General features: G+C 39.5%; 1 protein-coding gene and 1 long non-coding RNA gene across 2 annotated transcripts; both read left to right on the top strand.

The window, feature by feature from the left end:
* The first annotated feature begins 3,876 nt into the window (after nt 1-3,876).
* LOC133789719 (uncharacterized) lies at nt 3,877-5,346 on the top strand. The gene is made up of 3 exons (XR_009873672.1): nt 3,877-4,078; nt 4,731-4,818; nt 4,907-5,346. It is a non-coding gene; the product is annotated as an uncharacterized LOC133789719 (long non-coding RNA).
* A 954-nt stretch (nt 5,347-6,300) lies between these two features.
* LOC133791854 (transcription initiation factor TFIID subunit 5-like) lies at nt 6,301-7,816 on the top strand. Its single transcript, XM_062229762.1, has 5 exons — nt 6,301-6,316; nt 6,413-6,604; nt 6,671-6,747; nt 7,362-7,478; nt 7,661-7,816. Exons 1-5 carry the CDS (start codon nt 6,301-6,303, stop codon nt 7,814-7,816), a joined length of 558 nt encoding a protein of 185 aa, XP_062085746.1.
* Nucleotides 7,817-26,737: the final 18,921 nt, after the last annotated feature.

Below are 26,737 nucleotides of genomic sequence, written 5' to 3'. Positions count from 1 at the left end.
ACGAAGGCACTCTATCCTTCTCACAAAGAGATTTGAATACTGATCAACTGTACTATCTGCTTATCCTTACTGATAACATGAACTCACTTGAACTACTAGTCCACAATGACTCAATGCCAATTCATACTAATCCACTAACTTGGAAATCCCACCGCGAAACTTACCGCGATGCTCTCTTATTCCCATTATAAAATACTCAAAGGTTATAATGGTCTTATTAATTCCTGATATTCTGTCTTGACCTGCTAACAGGTTAAGAACTTTACCACACATCCCATTACATCCCTCTCCATCTCAGGCCACCACTATGAAGCTTTCATACCCTGTTACATTTCCATGGTGCCTAAATGAAAAGAATAAAAGAATAGCATGAGATTCATCCAGAATCTCCCAACTAATCTCAATGTCCATCGGATTCCAAGTCCAATCTCATAATAAGTTCATATCTGTCACTGTACAACTCTTAGCTAATCCAGCCAAAGCTTTCCATTAAATTTTTCCCACCTGTGGCTCACTTAACCATTTTTCCTTTTTATCTACCTTGAGATAATAATCTCAAACAATAAGCTGGCCACTTGGTCCACCAGAAGCTCTACTCTCTCATTCTGGTCAGATCCTTTAATCATCATATTGCATAGGCAATCACTTTTCTCTATTACTGGGATGTCATAACAATCCACTAACTGATCCTGGTCTATAAAAGATCCAGAACACTTTCCCAAGGCACCTGAAACATCTTTACCACCCAGGGATACTCTTGTCCCTAAGGCACTCTTCAACCTTGGAAAATCTCCGCAGAGAAAATACCACAATACCATCGTCCCAAACGATCAAAAATCTCATTCAAATAAACCTTTGAATGCACCATTCATCTGATTCACAAACATTTAGCATTAAACCAATTCTCAAGACATATTCAGCACTCATAGTGCTCTATTCTAATAACAACACAATCCTTTATATAATATCCTCTCTCTGATCTCTAACTGGTCCTAACCAGATCCAAGATCCATCTTAAAGAATCTCATCCTACTCCGTAACTAAACCTTTAATTCTTATAACCCCGCTAAGCCCTTCAAAATAGTGTTTACATCTGATTCCATCTCAGGCACTAGTCCAACCACCATTCTAGTCTCTTTTCATAAAAAGGAGCCCTGGCAGACCACCTGGAAACACATTCAAAACCCACAGACTAATCCAGTCTGTCCTGATCTCACTAACATAACCTAAGTGGTATCCACCACACTAGCTAAGAGTTCCATGCACCTCCCTGCAACAAAACTCTAGCTCTCACTACAGGTATCATAAGTATCACTACAACAAATATGAGTAAATATTACGGTAAAATATAACATAATTTTTAAAACGCTATTGTTGAATAAGTAAATGAAAACACGGAGTAAACATCAAATGAAATTTAGGCGCCAAATAAATTAGTAATATCGCGCCTTTACTTCGTCCCCTCCTTTTAATTCACATTCTGATTATATAAAATCAGAAAACAAAAGAAAAACAAAAAGCTCTCTTTCTGAAATGGAGCCTCTCTGCCCTAACCGTTCCGACTCTCTCTCGATCTCTTTTCTCTCTGTTCTTCTCCCTCTATTTCTTTCACATGGTCGACGGGTGAATGGAAGTGTGCAGGGGCTTCTCTCGGAAACTAGCTTTGGAGAGGGATAGTGCGACGACATCATTCTTCAACGACAACTCTCTCTCGCTCTATCTTTCTCTCTGAGCTACTCTATCGTTCAATCTTTCTTTCTTTCTCTCTGTTTGTTGCAGGTGTGTAACAAGGTGGTGGAGGCCCATGGCTTGGGTCGTGTGACAGGGAGGCTTGACTCGTGGGTCTACGGTGTGGCTCGCTCATGGGTGCGACGGTGGTTTATTCGACGGGTTTGACTTTAGTGAGGTTATTCTACAACATTTATGGGTTTGATAATTGTTTTGAGTTTTGTATTGATTTAATTTGAGATTGAGTTTGAGGAAAAGTAATACATATATGGTTTTGAGTCGGTCATGTGATGCTCAAGGCATGATGACAGAGTTTTCTGAAGGAGATGTTTTTGTCGGTGGGGCTGAGATTCATGGGTTGAAATGACAGAAAATTGGGTCTTGGCTACCAAAGTTGGAGCATCAAGTGCTTCCTTTGCAGCTTAAAGATGTGAAACGTGGTATTAGTCATCAAGGTGGTCTTGTACCAGGTTAGTTCCAAGTTAATAGTCTATAATGTATATTGATAATCTTTTCTCAACCAATAATCAATGTATGAAGTTTCTTGTTTTTATTTTTGGCCGTAAGACCTTAAATATGATGGACTTATTGGGCACCATGTTTCCTCAATGATAAAAGGTAGAACTGATGAAAATAATTTGTGGGCAAATTATGGCCCAACTTTGAAAAACATGTCAGGTGTTTGATATGATGTTATTTCCTTTGTTGCATTTAATTTTTGATAATGATGTGCATTTCGAAAACTCCATTTCTGATCATTAAAACATGTTTGCTGTTCCATTATTTTTTAATTTTTTAATTAAACTCCATTCCATTACATGTCATGTTGAAATTTATTATAATGTTTGCTGTTCCTGCTCTATATTTTCGCATTATTCATTTTCACTTTTTGAGTATTGATTTGTTTTTATTTCCACTTTTACCTAGGATGATGACTCAATGTGGAGACCTGGTGGGCAGGCAGATAAATCAGATAACTCTCGAAAGAAACATAAGCCAAAGTATTCAGCTAAGCATGCTTACAAAGCTCAACAAAAGAAAACTAAAGGTGAGTTTTTTTTTTTTATAATTTTATTAAATTATCATATTTTTTTCTTAGTTATTTAAATTAAGGGTGAGGAGATACCATTATATCACTACCACATCAAAAGTTGACGATTTTTTTATCTCAGTTGTAAACTTGAAAAACTTGGTTATGCATCTTGTGATCACTGCAAAACTGTTCCGTGCAATTAGCTTTTCTTGTCCTGTGAGTTTTCTTTTCCTTTTATTTTTTTAGATTTCAGTTTAATATCAAGAAAACATTTTGAATATATCAATGCATATATTTGTTTGTGTTGGAATTGTTTCTAATGGAGATGGTATAGTGAGAAAAATTAGTGAGGTTGTAAGCACTAGAATACAAGAAAGAGCAAAGAGTTTTTATGTGTTAAGAGAGAAACTTTTAAGAGCACAAATGTTGTGAAAGTGTTGGTTCTTGCTGCGTGTTGAAGAACCTGTTTGAAAATTTCTTGTTCTTAATTCATTTTTGTTCATAACAGTTTGTTTAATTGTTTAAGTGTTAGTTTGAGATAAGTTTTATTATTTGTTCTAAGGTGTCATTACAGGTGCTGCATTGTCCTTTTCAATGTTTGTTGTTGGTCTGCTGCTTTCATCTAATCCTGATGCCACGGGAGACCTGGTGTAGGTTCCAAGCATGCTGTTTCAAGGTTCTTTGCTTCTTGGGCTCAGTAGAGCCACTCTTGGTTATGCGTATGTCCCTGTTTCAATCTTCATTATGCCAAAATAATAGTTTGTTTATTATTCAAAAGAGATCTTAATGAGAGCCTGCTAAGTCTTATTTCATCTTTTGGTGATGTTGTAATTTAAATTAAAGTCCCTGTTATTTTTCTATTATCACATTTATGATTAAACTTGTACCATTATTCTTAGGCATCATCTTTGGGTATTCTGTTTTTTATATTGGTTTTAGATTTAGAGTTTTTGTGTTTTATGTTTCTGTATATAGTTTATTTGTTTATCCTAGTTGTGTTTACTGTTTACAACATGCTATACATGCTGCTAGTTTTGGGAATTTTGTTTCTGATAGTGGTGTGCTATGCAGCCTAGTTTTGTTTTCTGGTTTGTCTTCTCTTGTATCATTGGCTTAGTAATATAATCCATTTTGTATTCTTTGGTTTGAGACACTATAAGCATAAAAAATAAAGTAATCAGATTGAGTTTTTTTGTTCTTCAGAATGAGTGGTTTGCTTGATTGGAGAGTAATAGATGGCACGTGAGGTGGAAAGCCCCTCTGTTTTGACTCGATCCTCATTTCAGATGCCCATTCCTCTCTTCTCGACACCGTTCGGTATTGAAAATTACCAAGTTTTAATATTTATATTGGCTCTCTTTATAAACTCAGTATGTTTTGAATTTGTGTATGAGTTTTTATGAAGCTTGAATCTGTGTTTTCCTTTCTATTTGAATTGGAAAATAATTTTCAACATGGCAAGCAACTTTGTTTAAAACTGTACTACTACAGGTGTGTACATGATGTAATTGTTTCTTCATTTCCTTTGTGTCTTGTTCTTCAAATAATTTTAAATATATGGGTTTACTTTCTTTACTTCAGTAGGTAGGATCATTTATAATTTTTTTTAATTTTCTTTTTGTTTCCTTTTTGAGGATATGCTCTTGCTACTCTTCTCTTATTACTTTGTGTGTGTTTCAATCATAAAAATATTGTTTTGTCTTTGAAAAAACTAGTATAAATGAAAGGAGACAAAAACGAAGCTGTTTGAAAAAACTAGTATAAATGAAAAGAGACAAAAACTAGTATAAATCTGGGTCTGTCTTCTGTTCTGGTACTTCTGTTTCACAAGTTCAAGAAATTTTCTTGCTCCTTTTAGTAAAATTTGTGTGTTTCATGGTTCCATTGTTTGCCTGAATTCTTATTTATACGTATACTTGAATCAGTGAGGCAGCAATATAAAAAAACTCTTGACTTGTTGTCTTCTCAGTATTCTTATGAGCTTCTTCTGCAATTTCTGCATAAGTCTCAATCTACCACTGTACTTGGTATTATCAATGAGCATATCAACTTTCAAGGTACACGTTTCTTCTTTTACCGCTTATGTAAAAATGCTTCCTTTATTTTTATATGATGTGTAATGTATGCATGTGTACTGGTTTGCAGTTTCTCCTGGACAGCCCAACTCAATTTCTGATGATGCGGAGGCTGTTATATTGACTGGCAGTAGCCAGGATGCAGTCAGTCAGATTAATCAGAAGGAAATACATTGGGGGGTGAGTCAACAAAGTTATCTTGTTTCAATCGGGTTTGCTTTTTTCTGTTACCCCCTCTTTGTGCTCTGAGTATTACACTTATGATCCATTGATTCATGTTGGTATGTTGAAGTTAAAATGGAATCTAAATGTCTTTTATTCATTCCTTTTTCATTTGTCTTCTGATCTCAGTATTTATCACATGTTTTTCCCTTTTTCATTTTCATTCAAAATTATTTAGGAATGATAAGCATCATTCTTCTTTTCTAAATTAATTATTTAAAACTTGGTCAACCTACAGAGAGTTATTTAGTAGCCTAAAAGAGGTTTTTTTTTTCTTTCTATATGACAGTTTCCCATATATGTTTATTAGTAATAGGAAATTTAAGTAGTTGCCATATTTTTATAGTTGCTGTAAGATATGAGGACGCATATTTTTAGCTTTTGTATAGCTTGAGGAACATAGTTTATGTATATTGGTTTTGTGTGAATGTGACTATTCTCGATAGTTTAAATAGATCTTTTTATGATGGAATATGTTGTTTCCAGTTTTAATTCTCTCTGCCAATCGAAGTCTTTCAGAGGGATTTAGTCTTAGTGTTTGCATACCTATGATGTTTATTCTAGCAAAAAAAGGGAAATCTACCAGTGTTTCTGTAATGTTAACTTTTGATCTAGGTTATTTGATTAATCTTTTATTTTGTTGCTTCAGTTCAGTAGAGGTTGAGCAGTTTATACTTGATGACTTGAGAAACCGTGTACAGCTGAGTAGTGTTGCTCTGCCATCCGTTAGTTTTTATACATTTATCAATGCACATAATGGGTATTGTCTTCGATTTTTTTTCGGTTCAACATTATCTTTCTGTTTTAGTAAAAAAAAATTTCTCAATTTCTTATCTTCCTGTTTATCTTTTTCTAGTTTAAACTGTTCAACTATACCCCCTGATGGGTCATTGGTTGCTGCTGGATTTTCAGATTCATCGCTGAAGGTTTGTTCTTGATTACATTTTCGTTGCATGTGACATGTCAATTGTTTGTGTTTTCTACTAAATTTGGTACACATTGTGCAGATTTGGGATATGGCAAAGCTTGGGCAATAGGCTGTTGGTTGTAAGTCAATCCTCTGTTTCTACTGTGTTGAGATATTCTTGTACATAAATCAAAGTTAAAAAAAAGATATGCACGTGTTTTACAGTGTATAAATTAGTCTAGGATATATAGACACACAATTTAAGCCTTCATAAATTGCTAGGTTTTTTCGGCTGTAAGTGCAACAAACATTTGGTTAAAAAATTGCTGGCAGTCATGGAGTTAAAAGCTAGTTAAGGATGGTAATATCTCTTTAGGTTTATTAAAGCTATGTTAGTTTTTTGACAAGTATATTTTGTTTGCTCTGTATTCTGTATTTTGGTCAAAGCATATCTTATTTTTAAAATACTGCTGCTATCAGCTGTTTTGCAGGGTGACGATGATGCAAATCCAAATGAGTTTGGTTCAAATGGAGGAAAAAGACCCTATACCTTATTTCAGGGGCACTCAGGACCAGTTTATTCAGCTTCTTTTAGTCTTATGGGAGATTTTATACTTTCCTCTTCAGCCGATTCAACAAGTCTATTCTCTCTCCCTCTTTCCCTCTTTGTTTTGTTTATGAAAGAATTGCATTGTTTTCGTGCAGTTCGGTTATGGAGCACTGAACTAAATGCAAATCTTGTTTGCTACAAGGGTCATAATTACCCAGTATGGGATGTACAGGTATATCTCATCATTTTAAGTTGTAAATTGTTCATATTAGCAGTTCTTTTGCATCTCTGTTGTTGATTTGACATGAAATGAGTGGCCAATATATATATGTGTGTGTGTGTGTGCATTCTCCTTTTTAGTTTCCTTTCTTGGCCACTTAAACATTTGCCCTCTATTTGGAATTTGGATTCTAGGATGGAAAAAAGAAAATCCAAAAGATTTTTTTTCTCTCTTGTTTGGATTCAAATAAAAATTGAGATTTTTTTATGAGAAAAAAATGAAAGTTAAATTTAGTGCAATTTTATAAAATTTATAACTTTTATAAATATATTCAATAAGGTGTTATAGAATTTTAGATTTTCCTCTACTTTACTTTTTTTTTCTCTCAAAAAGAATTTGCTTCTTTAAATTCAAGTTAAAAAAAAAAAGCGATATTAGGGGTATTGGTTTTACTTTTGTACCTATTCAATTACTTGTGTTATTACTATTTTCTGCCATACAATTGTTTTGACTTCTTTACTTTGTCTCTTCTCTTTCCCTTCACCACATTAAATAATGGTCATCTTTCCTTAATAATGATTTTAATGTTATATATTAACTTCTTTGGTTATGAATTCTCGGAGCAGTATAGTCCTGTAGGACACTATTTCGCTAGTGCATCACACGACCGGACAGCAAGGATATGGTCTATGGAAAGAATACAACCTTTGCGAATAATGGCAGGGCATTTATCTGATGTTGATGTTAGTTTCTCTCTGACTTTATTACGTGTTATAAAAGGGAAGTAGTATTGCTTTGATGTTATTTATATTGTTGAACAACAACAACCTTAATCCAGAAGAGTGCTTTAATGTTGTCTAAACTTACTGATCTAGTCTAGTTCTTATACACTAATTCTGATTGAGGTTTCATTTATCATTATCAGTGTGTGCAATGGCATGCCAACTGCAACTACATTGCCACTGGTTCTAGCGACAAAACAGTTCGACTGTGGGATGTCCAGAGTGGGGAATATGTCAGAATATTCATTGAGCAGTCTATACTTGATCACAATAGATTTTGCAACAAGAAAACAGGTTGATGATATTTAACTTTCATCATCAAGTTCTGAGGTTTGTGTTTTTCTCCAATTAATTATTCTTTTAGATTGAACATGTCTATACTCGTCACATGCTCAGACATATCTTGCCATGAAAAGAATCTGGACTTGAGGCTGGATCTGTGCACCAAAAGAACTGTGTTGACCGCATTTTTAGCCAACGACGTGAGAACGTCAAATACGACAAGCCTTCAAGAGAAATCAAAACGACAACAGACGGTATAAACAAGAAAAGTAAAGAACACAGGAGATTTTTATAGTGGTTCAGCCCCGATTGTCGGTAATAGCCTAATCCACTTAGAGTTGTGATTTATAAATCTATACTCAAGATCAGATGGACTATGCCAACTGAGTTTCTTCAGTATAAATTGTGAAAATACAAGAATTCTCTCTAATTTTAGCACTTTCTCTCTCTAGAATAGACAGACCCAATTTTATCTCTCTAGAAAGAATAATCAGAAGGAACCCCTCTCTCATCTCATAAGCTCTCTATTTATAGAGATGAGATCCTCAACTGATATCCCCTTATAATAGGGATATTTTATTATATTTATTACATTTATATTACAAATAAACATTCAAAATGCAAAATGTAACAAACTCCCCATTTGTGGGAAGAATGAGAGATTCCCGCGCATGTTGTTGAAGTTGTGTCTGACTTAGTCTCCTCTAGCTAGTTGGTCTACCTCCTACTCACTACCCATGCAAGTGCTGGTTAAACATGCATGGTGGTAGGATATGCATGGTGGTAGGACATGCTTTGGGTGGGTTGAACGTGCATGGTTCTCCTCGAACATGTACTCTCCTCTAGCATGCCATGTTCCTCCTTGAACCAATCTCCTTGGCTTCTCCTCGGACCAAGGTGGTCCGAGGCAACCTCCTTGGCACCTCACCTTGAACGACATTGAGGCAACCTCACATTGGACAACATTGAGGGAACCTCACCTTGGACAACATTGAGGGAACCTCACCTTGGACAACATTGAGGGAACCTCACCTTGGACAACATTGAGGGAACCTCACCTTGGACAACATTGAGGCAACCTCCTTTAGCATCTCCCAAACATGTCCGATCGAACATTGTATAGACTTTCCTTATGAAAGTCTAAGTCTCCATTCTCTTGCATGAGACTCCTCCTCCTTAGCTATTTACCTTGGGCACGTTCGAGCCAACACCTAGAAAATCTTGGGAGGCTTACCTCCTACACACCCTTGGGGTCTCCTAGGACCACACCCTCCTTGGGGTCTCCTAGGAGGCACTCTCCTAGATGCATTCTCCTTAGCCTCCTAGGATGCATTCTCCAATTTTTGGGTATAACAAACTGTAACTACTTTTACTGTAAGTTTTCTTTGTTTAATTACAGATGCACCTGTATCTATAGAATTTATAACATTTAAATTCTTTTCTTTCTTTGTTTAAGATATATTTATTGTTAAATCTTATTTGTGTATATCCTAAAACTAAAAAGTAAACAAAGGAACAAAATAGATCTAAACTTGTCTAGAAATATCTAGTTTATCACTTCATAATGATGCTGATTTCAACTAAATTCTTCATGCTATTACAGGATGATGACTTGGAAAGCCTCAAATTTTTGATAAATTCTGCTAGATGTTAGGCACCCAATAAAAGGTAAAAAAAATTAATAAATGAAGTTGTGGGTAGTGTAAAAGATTTTCTTGAAGGTGAGTTATATTTTGTGGTTAAAGAGGGTCTTTGTATTGCTGATGCACACTAGTATGTTGAATAACTAGAATGAATCTTTATTGATACCAAAACCAGATTACAAGGGGTTCCAAGACTTATTGACCTTGGATTGTATTTCTTATGAGAATAGTTTCATTCTTGTTAGCATGCAATTTTATATTTGCTGCTTATCTTTCTCTATTTATTTTTCAGAGAGTTTGAACAAGTTCCCTTGAAGGACTAGTACACCATTTGGGGTTCACAGTCAAGCACAACAAGCTGAAGAACAGCTACAACATCAGCAACAACAACAGCAACAATAACATCATCCAAACTATAGTTTGAAGTAAAAAAATGTTCAAGATTATAAAACTTTATTATCTTAAGCTTTCAAATTTAAGTTAGAACTAAGATCTCATGAAGTAGACACATTCATGGTTTGAATTAGTTATTGTGTTAATGTAATACTTATGGTTTATCAATCTATTGAGAATTACATTTTATGATTAATTTTGATTTTGTTTATCAAAATACAATAATGAAAATCTTTTAATTAAAAAAAACCATATAAGTATACTTATCAAAAAATAATTTAAAATATATTATCCACACTAAAGTAGCAATTTTATTACTATATGTTATGATTTAAAAACATATTATAAGCGTAAAAAATCGTTATGGTTTATATAATATAACAAACTAAAAATGTTATCAAAATAATCAAATGTAACAGTTGAAAAGTGTTATGAAAGTATAAGATTAAACTTCAAATTTATAACCAAAAACTCTATCTAAATGTTATTATTTGAATATTATAGCAACTAAAAATGTGTTATTGAATAGTTTAAGATAACACCGAACATAACATTCAAATACTGTTATAGAAAAGACTGGACTTTTAATAACAGGGGCTATGTTAGCATTTTCAGAAGCGTTATCAATAGTCCCGGTTAGCAGTTTTTAAGTGTTATGAATACTGTTTTTTTCTTGTAGTGTATATAGAATCATGCACCATGCCAACTATCACAAGGCTCTCCACTATCAAGCCCAAAAGTTACTATACTTTCCTTGCCATTTAGGATTACTCCATAATTATTTAACCAATCCATACCCTGGATCAAACCAAAGCCTGTCATAACCAGCTTTACCAAAATCACTGATGAGTCCTTTCCATAACCCAACTCATCTCTTAAGTTGCCAATACCATATTGCATTTCCATCACAACATAACCATGTGATCATCGTATCATCCTTATGCTTCCATATATGCAACAAACAAAAGGACAACATGGCAACAAAACCAATCAGTATAACTTAGAAATCAAAACTAGAAAACTAACCTGCCACCCCTGAGGAACTAGTCTCAGTCTCAGACTCTGACTGTCCTGAAATAAACACTCGAGTTGGAATCGAGCTATCTATCCTCCTTTTCTCAAGCTCCCTTAGCCTTGGGAAATTCTTTTTGAAATGCCTAATCATGCCACAAGCGAAACATGACCTTGCTCGGCATTCTCGCAAATGACGCCTCTTGCACCGCGTGCAAATTGGACGAGTCTTCCAGCTTTCATTCTTACTTGCTTCAATGAGGGGAGATACCACTATCTGAGCTCCATGCTCCCTGGCACTCTTCTTCTCAACTATTATGCTTTCAACAGCAAGAGCTTTCTCTACCACCTGAGCATAGGTAGAGACTTCATGCATTGGGGCAACTCTAATGCCCTGAGCTATTCCAGGATTCATTCCATGAACAAACCTTTCCTTCTGAGCTATATCTGTGGGTATCATATCAAAAGCAAACTTGGCCAACCCATCACATTTATTAACATACTCGGCTATTGATGCCTTTCCTTGAATGAGATTCAAAAACTCATTCATCTTAGTAGTCTTAGCTGCATCACAGTAATATTTCTCATTAAACAACTGCCTAAATTCTTTCCAATCCATCACAGCTGTATCTCGTGTCTGGGACACTACCTCCCACCACGTCCGGGCATCATCCAGCAATACATATGTCGCACAGATCACTCTATCGTGACCTACCAGCCCCATACTGTCTAGAATGGAACTAATCATGCCTATCCATTGTTCAGCTCCAAATGGATCTTGGCCTCCCTCGAAGACTGGAGGATAATATTCCTGGAATCTTCCACAAAGGAATTCCCATCCACTCTCAACCCTAAGCTGAGCTAAAGCTGATGCCACTCCTGGAATAGCAAAGGAAGAGGTGCTCCCTAATAGACTCCGCTGTTGCTTCAAATACCCAATCTCTTCCTCATGCCTCTGCAATCTTAATTACAAATCTGAAAGCATCTGCTGAAAATTCACGGGAGCAGATGAAGAACTGATACCCTGGCTGTAACTCCCAGCCCCTGTATAACCATCACCAGGCCTCATTATCTGCCTTGAATATAAACCTACTGATTGAATCTGCAGTCAATAACTTGACCCATTAATCACAACGAGCATATCAAGAGCTTTCCCCCCACGGGATAAATCATACCACACCACAATCATTAATCACTTGCAGTGCCAAAACATGCCCACAACATTCATACATTAATCATATTCCCTGCTCTTCCAGTATTCCCACCATGCCTCCAACTTCAGCATGCAAATATCACAGTTATATATTCATGGAGCAGGTAATCATATGATCACATTCATATACATATATTCACGGAGCATATAATCATATAATCAAGAGCCAAGCTCTATTAGAATCTCATGCTCCCTAATACAATGTACAGGTAAAACATATGCATTCCATTTAAGCAGCTATGCACATAACTACAGAAATAGTTACCATTCCATGAGTGAAGCTGTCTTCAGTGATGAGTGTACATGCCCACCTTGTCTTCAGCAACCATAAACCGTGGCTCGCTCTGATACCAAGATGTAACGCCCTAAACTCCAGGGACCGTTACAGTGTGCCTTGTAAACAGTGCTAAACTTGCTAATCGAATCATTTGGCCAAAATCGTGTACTAAGTATGATTAGCGGTTTAGGGATTAAATTTTTTGGATAAGATGTAACTTTTCATTAGAACGTATAATATATATATATGTTGGGATCCCAAAATTATAATTTTAGAGTCTACTACAAAAAAATATTTACAACATGCCGTTCTATGCGGCAAAACAGGGTTTAACCCTAGTTCCTTCTCAACCTCGGCCGTGGTGGATGAGCAACTGCATATGTACACCTCATCACCTAAGCTCTCCAACTCAAGGATGGTCCAGCTTTCTTTTGCCTTTACCTGCACCACATAGCACCCATGAGCCGAAGCCCAACAAGAAAACACAATAAAGCACGGTATAATATCAGCAATGATCGTAATAATCATCCAGGACTCTCAGTCCAAACAAATAGGTGACAGTCGCAACACTCACAAACGTGGGTACAGCCCCCTCTAGCCATGTGACGTTAGGGTCACTCGAGCTTAACTGATAAGAGAACCTCCATAAGTTTGAACATGATAGGTGCATGGTGAATAGTCACCAACATAACCTTCCCCATGACTTACAGTCATAACCTTGGAACAGTGTTCCCTAGCCATGTGACAAACAGTCACCGGGCCATATGCCCTGGCTCTGAATAACTAGTCTCAGACTAGCCAAGCACTTATAAGTTCATCGACCTTAGGGTCAGTCCAACGTTAATACCCCATATGAGTCATTCTTTGCTGATATTGATTAGATCTAATCTTCATTTGGCTCGGCGTTCATGACGCTATGCCATTTCTGACTCTCAGGTCAGTAAAACACGACCAGTGTTCAACCCATTGTGAACTTGACTAGTAAATCACAGCCTCACACATGGATCTAACACCATTGCCGATTCTAGCTAATAAGTCAGTGCCACACACAAGTAAGCCATGCCACCAAACATATATCACATATCCAATATCCATAAACAAGGTATTCAACATGCTTACTTAACATGTACTAGTACAATTAGGACTATGCACGAACATAGAGGCTCAAGCTCTGAACAATATCATACTCAATATGTAAAGCATGTCCTAATCACATGTTTCTCGTGCATCATATGAATTATATTTAACAATCCAACATGCACCAATAATAGCCATGCATGTCATGTATACACAAGGTGTAGTTTTCTTACCTCAGATTCGAGCTAGAACCAATATAAGAACAACCCTTGAGAACGATCAACCTTTAAGCCCTTAACGGTCACCTAATCATAACCAAATATGGGATACCATCAATAAAAATGATCAACATAGGTTACCAAACCAAAATCTAGCCTCCGGGACAACAATCCAAACTAATCCAAGTTGTAGGAACACTCCCGAGGCCTATAGCTAAATTCTCGGGGTCAAAATGGGCAAACGGGGTGAAAATAGGGCAAGGGTTGTGGCCCTAGCACCTTGGGCTGCGGCCCTCAGAATTTCCTAAAGTAAGCGCCGCGGTGCCCAACACCAAGGGCCGCGGCGCCCAGCCAAGTCAGAACCCTTCTCCTTCTTCATCGAGCTAGGGCCGCGGCCCCCAACCCTGGGCCATGCCCAAACGTATTTTCAACTTCTAAAAGCTTCTAGAATCATACCCAAACATTCCCCAATCATCAAAAAAAAGTTCCCAAGCTTCCCAAAACTCCATAACCCTTAATACCCAAGGTTCAAACCAACCAAAAACTCAACAATTTACAAAGTCCAATTCTAAGCTTAAAAACTTTAGAAACTCAAAACTTCAAACTTAGATTACCTTTGATTGGGTTGTTTTCCGTCAAATACTTCGGTTAAGAAGCTTCTAATATTTTCTAGGATCGCTATGCCTCGACCCTTGCTTGATTCCGACTCCTAGAACTCAAAATTCCTTTCAGAAAGCTTCAAACGGTAAAATAGGCTATTGGGAAAAGAGAGAGAGATTTTCTAACGTACGTTCTTATCTAACAAGCTACTTCAAGCTTAAGTAACCTTATATAAAACCTAGGGCTCGGGGTCCCGAAAACACCCCCGGGGTCATTATAGTCAAAACTTCCAGAATTCCATCCTGATATCAAATACTCCCAATTTATCATCAAATAAACATTCTTATTACCCAATACTTGACACCGTTATGACAAAACCGCTAACTCATAATCTATGATTGTCTCATGCCGAATAGCTCGAATATATCTCCATAATAATAAAAACTCATTTACAAATTACAATATGCATCCCAATTTACAAGTATGCCCTCAACAGGCCAAATTACCAAAATGCCCTTATGATTATAAATACACCCATATGCATGCATTTATCATCATATAATAATATAATTCACATTAACATGCATATGATCATTTAATACCATGATAAATCAATTATGGCCCTCCCGACCTCCTAATTAAGGTCCTAAACAGTATTAGGAAATTCGGGGCATTACAACTATGCTTTTGATTGTTGAATAAGCATGTCGAATACTTTGTATTTGGATATCTGATATATGATATATGCATGTCTGCATTATCTTATTGAGAAAGACTTGACTTATAAGTCAAGGATGGCAATAGCGCGTTGATCGCTGATCGTTTTGGTTAGGTTAACCAGGAGTGCATTATATGCTTGCTCGACCTAATGGTCGTGGAAATCTCAACGCTAGGTACGCTAGACCAGCTCCAAGGCTGGTTATACAGAGGATAGGGCAATGGGCCTCGAGGTGACTTATTAGTCCCATATCCTAGGGCTGGGTCCTAACATTGACTTATTAGTCAAGGACGAACTTAGCACGTTGAGTGCTAGTCATAAAGCATTGACTTATTAGTCAAGGACGACCTTAGCCCGTTGAGTGCTGTTCGTAGAGCATTGACTTATTAGTCAAGGATGACCTTAGCACATTGAGTGCTGGTCGAAAAGCATTGAATTTTGAGTCAAGGAAGGCAATAGCGCTGAGCGCTGGTCAATATGGTATGTCTAATCAGGATCGCATAATACGCTTGACCGAACTATCGGTTTGGTAAAACTCAGCGCCAGGTACGCTGGGCCAGCTCCAAGGCTGGTTATATAGAGGACAGGGCAAAGAGCCCCGAGGTGACTCATTAGTCCCATATCCTAGAGTGCTGAGGCAATATGATTTATTAATGATGTGTTTGGGCACTGAGCCCCAAGATGATTTCATAATCATGTATTTTGGGCATTGGACCTCGATATGGTTCATTAATGGTTATCTTGGGCTATTGGCCCATATGATGTTGTAGTCATTTATATGAATGGTATGGATGCATGAGTATGGTTATTACTGTTAAGCATGCTTATTATGACTTGGATATATGTTATTAATTGCTTATAAGCATGTTTAAGTTTTCTTGCTGACCCTTGGCTCATGGGTGCCATATGATGCAGGTAAAGGGAAAGGAAAGCTAGGCCATCCTTGAGTTGGAGAGCTTAGGTGACGATGTGTACATATGCGGCTGCTCGACCACCACGGCCGAGAGTTTAAAGTGGAACTAGGGTCAAACCCTATTTTGCCGCTTAGGTCGGCTGGATGTAACTTTTCCATTGCGATTAACCTTTTAAATGTATTTTGGGATCCCATGTATGAGGTAAACTTTTTGATGAAATGATGGTACCTTTGACCAAAATTTATAACCCTATTCCGTCAATCAAGTTTAGTTACACGGTTATGGCCAAATGACTCGTTTAGCGAGTATATGACTATTTAAAATACACAATGTAACAGTCCCTAAGTAGGAGGGCATTACAACTTGGTATCAGAGTGTGCCAAGGTTAAGGGTTCCTGAAGACAAGCTGGGCATGTACACTCGTCACTAAAGACAAGCTGAACTCAGGGTATGATGACTATTTATGTGGTTATGTATTTAACTGCGTAAATAAGATATAAATGCTTTGCTTGCATGCTTTATTAGGAAGCATGAGATTATGATAGGGCCTGGCCCTTGACTATTGATATGATTATGTGATTACCTTCTTAGTGAATATCTGAATGTGTTATCTGCATGCTGGAGTTGAGAGCATGATATGTATGTTGGAAAGAGCAAGGGTTATTGATTTATGCATGAATGTTATGGGCATGTATTTTAGTACTGTAGTGGTGTTGTGTGATTGTTCCCGTGGGGAAGGCTTTTGCATGTGCTCATCATGCCTAATGGGTAAAGTTATTGACTGCAGACTAAATAAGAGGTTATGTACCCAAGGCAGTTAATGGGACCTGGTGGTGTTTATACTGAGGTTGGGAATTATAGATAGGGCATGAGCCCTTTGCCTGCCCCTCAGAATTGGCAGCAGATGTTTACAGATATGCAATTAAGATTGCAGAGGCAAGAGGAAGAGATCATGTGTTTGTAACAGCAGGTTCTGTCAAGAAACACCTCTTCCTTTCCATGCCAGTAGTGGCACCAGTTATGGCTCAATCTAGGGTTGAGAACAGTTGAGAATTTCTATATGAGAGATTTTAGGAATATTACCCTCCAGTTTTTGAGGGAGGCCTAGATCCATTCAGAGCTGAAAAATGGATGGGCATGATCAATTCCATCCTCGACATTATGAGGGTTGTGGGTCACGATAGGGTGCTCTGTGCTCATGCATCGGGTGTAGTTTTCTTACCTTTGGTCCAAGCAATGGATATAAGCAACCCCTGAGTATGATCCTGTCCTGAGCCTTAGCGATAACCTAGTCACAACCCATAGATAATATCTTATCAACATTTGATTCCATAAGCGAATCCGGGACCAATATTGTACTCTCGGGACCTTCAATTCAACCAAACGGGGTGGTGGAATCGTCCCTCGAGCCCCTGGGCAAAAACCCTAAAAGTTGAATTTTAGGGATCCTAAAACTTGACCTAGCGCTGCAGTGCAAGCCCCCAAGTGCCACAACGCCCAGCACTCCCTCGACCCAACCTCAGTCGAGTGCCGCGACACACAGCCAGGGCTCCCTGCCGTGGAGCTCCCTTGCGCTGCGGCTCGAAAGAACAGCGTCGCGACGCTCCTTCACGAACCCAGAAAAATTGGGTTTTACCTGCGTTTTCCCCAAACCCAAACCTTCCTAAATCACCCCAAGGTTTCCCCAAAGTCCCAACTGAGTCCTAAAATAATTATTACACAACATATGGATCCCAAAAATCCCAATAACCTACTCAAATCAAAAACTAAACTCAAAACCCATCAAAGTTTAAGATTCTAATAAAACTTAAACCACCAGAAATTAAACTCACCAATAGAATGAATTCTTACTTCCAATGGCTGAATTATGGTCCCAAGTTGCTCCTAACTTGATCCTAGACACCAAACCTTCAATTCCCAAGCTTTGTTTCCTCAAACACTTCAAAATTCTCAAGTCACCAAGGAGGGAGAGAGAGAACTACGGGAGAGACAGAGAGAGAGTGAGAGCTTTTCCTTTTTGTTTTTCTGAGTGTTTCCCTTGTTTTCTACATCCTTCTAAGTTGGCTAAACCAAGTCAAAGCATACCAAAGACCCAACCGCCATTAAACTCCAATTTTCCTCTCAAATGCCCACAAGGGTACTTTGGTCATTTACCACCCTTCCCTCTAATTTCTAATAAACTCCACATATCCAAATAAATCCCAACTATCTCCAAGTAATAACCATATAATTTCCCATTACCCAATAAATCCTGATAATATTGTAGCGTCCTGAATTTGCTAATAAGGCTTAGGGTCTTGATTAGCGTGCCAGGAGGGCAATAATTGATTTATTATATTAATATGTGAATTTGATGAGTATGTGATTAAAAATGCATGTTTAGGTGAATTAAATATGCATGCGAGCCCCATTTGGTTGTTAGGGGCATGTTTGTAATTTTAGCCTATCGTGGCCCATAAATGCAATATTTGTGTATATTGTGGTTGACATCACATGTGAGTGGTGATATATTTGTGATGCACCAACCGAGATAGTCCTAGGGAGCAGTTTAGCTAGAAAGTCACAATGAGGTCAAATACCCGGCTCGGGAGGAGCCTAAGGGTATTTTGGGGATATTATATGTGCTTGGAATTTATTGAGTAATAGGTATTAGTTTGGTAATGTTTCGGACATGTCGGGGTTAAACAGGGATTTATGAGAATACTCAAGGAGTTAGCGGGATATGGAAAATGACAGAATCACCCTTGAGGTTAGTATAGGAGTTTTATTAGAAGAAGGGGCAAAATGGTAATTTGGCCTTAAGAGTGGATAGACTTGGCTGAAGAGAAGTATTTCACGTTACTCACACTTTGGCATCCACTTGAGTCTTTTGGAAGCTTTAGAGGAAACCCAAAGCAAGGATAAGAAAAGAAGAAGAAGAAGAAGAGCTGATTTTCTTTAGGATCAAGGGAGGAATTCAAGGCTACAGTTTGGAAGGCTAGGAGTTTGGAACTTTGGGAATTAATTCAGAGACATAGTAAGCTCAAGGGTTTTCAGCAAGGCTCGCATTAGAGGACTGTGCTCGGGATTTTGGTGCTCAGGAAGCTTGGGACACAGGTAAGAAAACTGTTGTACCCGTAGAGCAAGGCGTGGCCCTATAGTTTGTATTGCAGGGCACGACCCTATGTGATTGAATTGCAGGGCGTCGCCTTATTGTGTTATGTGATGTATTTTCTTAAGTATTTGTTGATTATATGCTATGTATTGCATATTTTTGAATGAACGGTGAAGGCCGGGAACGGCGAAGGCCAGGAAGGGCAGGAAGCCAAGTACGGCAAGGGGCTGGGAACGACGTTAAGCACGTGGAGTGCAAGGCCGAGTACGGAAAAGGGTCGTGAGTGGTGTTGAGCACGTAGAGTGCAAGCCGTTAGGGTGAGACCCTTCTTGGATGCTTGAGTCATCCTCACGGTGTAGACCGCGAACCCAGGGCCTGGTATAACGCCTAGGACGGCATGGCCGCTATGTGTTTAGCTTGTTGGCTGCTTTGTTATATGCTGATTGATAGATATGCATATGTTGATTGTTTGTGTTGAGTTTTCTTGCTGGGCTTTGGCTCACGGGTGCTCTATGGTCCAGGTAAGGGCAAAGGAAAGATCGACCAACCATGAGTAGAGAGAGCGTGAAACGACGTGTAAATGTTCAGCATGCCTAGTTGCCACGACCAGGGGTATTTTTGGGAAATGTGATGTATTAACTTGAATGTTGTCGCCTAGTCGACCTTAGTTATATTTTGAGTTGTAAACATTTTCTAAACACTGCATTGGGATCCCAACTGTAAAACTTTCTGACATTTTCAATGAGTATCTAAATATTTTGTATTTAATGACTGGAATGGGTTTTATCTCAACTTAGCCACACTTTTAACCTAAACCTCGATTAGCGAGTGATGAACACATTTTAAACTCACTTAGTAATGACTCTAAGGAAGTAGGGCGTTACAACTTGGTATCAGAGCAAGCCAAGGTTTATGGTTCTTGGAGATTGGCCGAACATGTACGCTCGCTGCTAGTGACAAGCTCGACTTAGGGTTGGTTGGTAATGATTGGATTTTTCTGCTTGATTAAGTGTTTAAGTGCCTTGTTTACTTGATTATTTTAAATAGAGCATGATAAATGTGTGGACATATGCATGATATTAGGGCATGGCCCTTTGAGTGTTGTATGTTATTTGTGTTATGTGGACTGCTGTTTATGGTTGGTTGACGTGAATTGGGAGGTGGTTTTGGATGTTGTTATCATGCTTGATGAGCGGTGTCATTGATTGTAGGCATATTATTGAAATGCCTTGACGATCAATCAGACTCCGCGGCAATAGGGTCGAGGATGACAACCAGGGTTAGGACCCTCCATCTTCCCCACAAAATTAGCAACAGTTGTTTGCCGAGATGGAAGCTAGACTTCACCGAACAGAAGAAGAGCTTCGACAGTTGAGGCAACAGGCCCCTCCTCAGAGCATTGGGTTGCAGGTTCCACAGGCTGTGGCGCCAGTGCCAATTCAGCCTATTATGGAGAATAGGTCAGAGCCTTTGTATGAGAGGTTCAGGAAGCAACATCCTCCCACCTTCGAGGTGGATGAACATGATTTCTTCCATCCTGGATTTTATGAGGGTGGAAGGGAATGAGAGGGTAGCTTGTGCCAGCTACATGTTCAGAGAAGATGCCCGCATCTGGTGGGATGTGGTAACTCAGAGAAGAAATGTTGCAGCTCTGACTTGGGAAGAGTTCAGAAACATTATCAACAAGAAGTATTACAGTGTCGCAGTCCGAGATGCAAAGGTTGACGAGTTTACCAACCTGACTCAGAACTGGATGGCGGTTACTGAGTATTCCTTGAGGTTTGATCAGTGGGCGAAGTTTGCGCCGAATTCGATGCCGACTGATGGGGCCCAAAGGGATAGGTTTGTGCGAGGATTGAATGTTACGATCACCTGTGACGTTAAGATAGCCTTGGATCTGAGGACTACTACATATGCTCAGGTAGTGGACAAGGCTCTCACAGCTGAGGGGACCGAGGATCAGATATGGAGAGAGGACGCTACTAGGCGCGATGCTCGGAGGATGGTGCCTCCTTTTACCGGATCTAGTCGGGGTAGTGGCCCCAGTGAACAGAAGAGAAAGGCCTCAGACTCTTTTGTTCCTCCTAGCTCGAATAGGAGGGTACGTGGTGCTTTCAGTGGCCGTCAGAGCAGGGGTGACAATTGGAAGATTTTTCCAGTGTCTCCTTGGTGTAGATGACGACATCAGGGAGAGTGCAGAATCAAGGCTTGCTTTATTTGTGGGAGTATTAACCCTTTGAAGAATGTTTTCCCACAAGCCAGGAAAGAGGAGCCAAAGCAAGGCGAAAATCTCGCTCCTACCAGAGTATTCACCCTGACCCAGACCGAGGCTAAGGCTAGCCCTTCGGTCGTGACAAGTTTGATTTCTAGTGCTGGTTCTTCTTTTACTGCATTGATTGATTCAGGGGCTACTCATTCATTTGTTTCTGCTAGAGTGATAGATCAACTGTGTAGACCTAGGGATTTGTATGCTAGGGGATTTCAGACTTTATTACCGACTGAGAAACTGGTAGTCTTTAGGAGATGGGTTAGAAGATTGCCAGTAGAGATAGATAGTAGAGAGTTGTCTGTTGATCTGATTGAGTTAGTGATGGATGCAATGATTAACTGCAAGCGCAGGATGGTGACTTTTGAACCAGAAAGGGAGGTACCCTGTGTATTTGTGGGGAAAGTTAGTGGACGCAGGTTCCTATGATTTCGACACTGAAGGCTAGACCTGATGCAGGAAGGTTGCATATGATTCCTAGCGAACATTGTGGATACCTCTAGAGCTGTGTCGGTTGGACCGAGTGAGACCAGATTGGTATGTAAGTTTCCAGATTTGTTTCCTGCAGACTTGCCGGGTTTGTCGCCACAACGGGAGATCGAGTTTGTTATAGAGTTGGCACCAGGGGCGGAGCCAGTATATAGGACACATTATAGAATGGCTCCGGCAGAGTCGAAGGAATTAAAGATTCAGGTGCGAGATTTACTGGATTTGGGGTTCATCAGACCGAGTTTCTCGCCATGGAGTGCTTTAGTGTTGTTCGTCAAGAAGAAGGATGGATCTCTTAGGATGTTTATTGACTACAGGGAGTTGAACAAGTTGACCATTAAGAACAAGTACCCATTACCTAGGATCGACGACTTGTTTGACTAGCTACAGGGGAAGACAATGTTCTCTAAGATTGACCTCCGGTCATGTTACCACCAGATAAGGATTAAAGAGGAGGACGTACCAAAGATCGCTTTCCGTACAAGATATGGGCACTATGAATTCTTGGTTATGTCCTTTGAATTAACCAGGGCCCTTGCAACCTTTATGGATTTGATGAATAGGGTCTTTAAGGACTATTTGGACAAGTTTGTGATCGTGTTTATTGACGACATATTGGTGTACTCTCAGTCAGAGATAGAGCACGAGCTGCATTTGCGCTTGGTGTTACAATGGTTGAGAGAGCATAGATTATATGCTAAGTTTAGCAAGTGCGAGTTTTGGCTACCGCAAGTCACATTTTTGGGCCATATTTTCAATAAGGAGGGGATTCTGGTTGACCCAAGCAAGATTGAGGCAATGAGAGATTGGCCTAGACCGAGCAGTGTACCAGAAGTTAGGAGCTTTTTAGGATTGACAGGGTATTATCGGCGGTTCGTTGAGGGGTTCTCTAGGATAGCCACACCGTTGGCTGAATTGACACGAAAGAAGACTAAGTATGTGTGGACAGATAGGTGTGAGAACAGTTTCAAGGAATTGAAGCAGCGACTGTTCACCGCTCCAGTATTGAGTCTGCCGTCAGACAATGAGAAGTTTGTGGTTTATTGTGATGCTTCCAAATAGGGTTTGGGATGTGTATTGATGTAAGCCAGAAAGGTGGTAGCCATCACATCTAGATAGTTGAAGAATTATGAGCAGAGATATCCCACGCATGATCTAGAGTTGGCAGCGGTGGTATTTGCACTTAAGGTTTGGAGACATTATTTATATGGTGAGAAGTGCGAAATATGCACCGACCATAAGAGTTTGAAGTACTTCTTTACTCAGAGGGATCTGAATATGTGCGAGAGATGGTGGCTGGAATTGGTAAAGGATTATGATTGTGATATCCTATACCATCCTGGGAAGGCCAATGTAGTGGCCGATGCATTGAGTCAGAAGGGCCCAGGGCAGTTATTCAGTTCGAGGCAGATATCCGATAAGTTAGCTGAGGAGATGACTAGAGCGAGTATAGAATTGGTGGTTGGTCGGTTAGCCAACATCACTCTTCAGTCTACACTCCTTGAGAGGATCAAGGAGGCGCAGGGGGAAAATCCCCAGTTGAGAGGACATAAAGAGAGTGTCTTAGCCAGAGCGGCTAAGGACTTCTCTATTTTGGAGATGGGACTACTGAAGTACAAGGGTCGGATTTGTGTTCTGATGGAGTCTGATATCCGGCGAGAGATCTTGGATGAATCTCATACCACTCCCTATTCTTTACATCCAGGTATGATGAAGATGTACCGAGATTTGAGAACCTTGTATTGGTGGTTGGGAATGAAGAGGGACGTGGTAGACTATGTGGCCAAATGCTTTTCTTGTCAGCAGGTAAAGGCTGAACATCAGAGGCCAGCAGGGTTATTATAGCCTATAGGGATTCCAGTGTGGAAGTGGGAGGATTTCACCATGGACTTCATGGTTGGTTTGCCGAAGACTGTGGGACAACATGATTCAAAGTGGGTGATTGTGGATACGTATACCAAATCTGCCCACTTTTTGCCTGTGAGGATGACTTATACTGTGGAGTAGTATGTTGAGTTGTATGTGAAGGAAATTGTTTGACTTCATAGGGCTCTAAGGTCGATAGTATCCGGCAGGGACCCCACCTTCACCTCCAAGTTTTGGGAGAGCCTGCAAAAGGCTTTAGGCATGCAGTTACGGTTTATTACCGCTTATCATCCTCAAACAGATGGATAGTCTGAGAGGACGATTCAGATACTGAAGGATATGTTACGAGCCTATGTACTAGATTTTGGGGGATCTTGGAGTAAGTATCTCCCTTTGATTGAGTTTTCGTCCAACAACAGTTATCAGGCGACTATCGGAGTGGCTCCGTATGAGATGTTATATGGGAGGAAGTGCAGATCACCTATCCATTGGGATGAAATGGGTGAGAGGAAATACTTGGGTCCTGAGATGGTTTCGAGGACAAATGACGCAATTGAAAAGATTAGAGCTCGAATGCTCGCCTCCCAGAGTCACCAGAAGAGTTACTCGGACTTGAAACGCAGGAGGGTAGAGTTTCAAATTGGTGACCACATGTTTCTTAGAGTTTCTCCCTTGAGAGGAGTGAAACGGTTTGGTGTTCAGGGCAAGTTGAGCCCTAGGTTTGTTGGCCCCTTTGAGATTCTGGAATGGGTTGGAGAGGTAGCTTACAGATTGGCGATGCTTCCAGCTCTATCAGGGGTTCATGATGTATTTCATGTGTCCATGTTCCGGAAGTATGTATCAGATTCTACGCATGTACTGAGTTATGAGAACTTGGAGCTGGACCAGGATTTGTCTTATGAGGAGAAGCCAGTTCAGATTCTTGACCGGAAGGATAAAGTCTTGCGAAGCAAGATCATCACCTAAGTAAAAGTGATGTGGAGAAACAACAAGGTAGAAGAGGCGACATGGGAACTTGAGATAGATATGCGGGATCGGTATCCTGAGTTATTCAGGTAATTTCGAGGAAGAAATTTCTGTAAGGAGGGTATAGTTGTAGCGCCCAGAATTTGCTAATAAACCTTAGAGCCTTGATTAGCGTGCCTGAAGGGCAATAATTGATTTATTATATGTGAATTTGATGAGTATGTGATTAAAAATGCATGTTTAGGTGAATTAAATATGCATGCGGGCCCCATTTGGTTGTTAGGGGCATGTTTGTAATTTTAGCCTGTTGTGGGCTATAAATACAATATTTGTGTATATTATGGTTGACACGATGTGTGAGTGGTGATATATTTGTGATGTATGAACCGAGACATTCCTAGGGAGAAGTTTAGCTAGAAAGTCACAATGAGGTCAAATACCCGGCTCGGGAGGAGCCTAAGGGTATTTTGGGGATATTATATGTGCTTGGAATTTATTGAGTAATAGGTATTAGTTTGGTAATGTTTCGGACATGTCGGGGTTAAACAGGGATTTATGAGAATACTCAAGGAGTTAGCGGGATATGGCAAATGACAGAATCACCCTTGAGGTTAGTATAGGAGTTTTATTAGAAGAAGGGGCAAAATGGTAATTTGGCCTTAAGAGTGGATAGACTTGGCTGAAGAGAAGTATTTCACGTTACTCACACTTTGGCATCCACTTGAGTCTTTTGGAAGCTTTAGAGGAAACCCAAAGCAAGGATAAGAAAAGAAGAAGAAGAAGAAGAGCTGATTTTCTTTAGGATCAAGGGAGGAATTCAAGGCTACAGTTTGGAAGGCTAGCAGTTTGGAACTTTGGGAATTAATTCAGAGACTTAGTAAGCTCAAGGGTTTTCAGCAAGGCTCGAATTAGAGGACTGTGCTCGGGATTTTGGTGCTCAGGAAGCTTGGGACACAGGTAAGAAAACTGTTGTACCCGTAGAGCAAGGCGTGGCCCTATAGTTTGTATTGCAGGGCACGACCCTATGTGATTGAATTGCAGGGCGTCGCCTTATTGTGTTATGTGATGTATTTGCTTAAGTATTTGTTGATTATATGCTATGTATTGCATATTTTTGAATGAACGGTGAAGGCCGGGAACGGCGAAGGCCAGGAAGGGCAGGAAGCCAAGTACGGCAAGGGGCTGGGAACGACGTTAAGCACGTGGAGTGCAAGGCCGAGTACGGCAAAGGGTCGTGAGTGGTGTTGAGCATGCGGAGTGCAAGCCGTTAGGCTGAGACCCTTCTCGGATGCTTGAGTCATCCTCACGGTGTAGACCGCGAACCCAGGGCCTGGTAAAGCGCCTGGGACGGCATGGCCGCTATGTGTTTAGCTTGTTGGCTGCTTTGTTATATGCTGATTGATACATATTCATATGTTGATTGTTTGTGTTGAGTTTTCTTGCTGGGCTTTGGCTCACGGGTGCTCTATGGTCCAGGTAAGGGCAAAGGAAAGGTCGACCAACCATGAGTAGAGAGAGCGTGAAGCGACGTGTAAATGTTCGGGCTGCCTAGTTGTCACAAACCTAGGGCTCAACTTGCCCTTCTTCCCAAACATCCGCACCCCTTCAGTGGTGAGACTCAGAGGAAGATATTGTTGGGGTTTTATGCCCTAATTAAAACCCAATTTCTTTATAATCTCATTTTATTATCAATAAAAGAATAGAAATGAATTTTTGACTTGGTCAATCCCTTTGCTCACATGTTTTATTTTCATGATTATTTGTTTAATATAAACTTCTATTAAATCCCGAGCATATAACTAATCATAATTATAGTGACGTAATTATAGTGGAATATAAATATGATTATATGCTCAAAATAAGTTAGTCCTAAGATTAGTCAGTGCACATGATTTACACTGACTTGCCAATCTACGATATGATATACTTACACATCGCAGTGTTACGTTCTTTCCAGAGCATTAGCAAAGTAGATAAGATCAGATGTATTTGTTACAAACGGACTGGACCGATATTGACAGTAGATAGGATAAGTAAACATACTGTTATAATCTATTCTAGTCATATCATATAGTTGACCATAGGTCAATTCAATCTCAATTCTGAGTGGTTAGTATTCTAACTGATTGTATTATTTGAGTTCTTTGACTTGTTCGTTACCAGCTTAACCTACGGACTAGCCCATACTTACAT

This window comes from Humulus lupulus, chromosome 7, assembly GCF_963169125.1.
Source record: "Humulus lupulus chromosome 7, drHumLupu1.1, whole genome shotgun sequence".
NCBI lineage: Eukaryota > Viridiplantae > Streptophyta > Magnoliopsida > Rosales > Cannabaceae > Humulus > Humulus lupulus.
The sequence above is the reverse complement of the archived record's forward strand: the minus strand, read 5'-3'. Positions and strand labels throughout refer to the sequence as shown.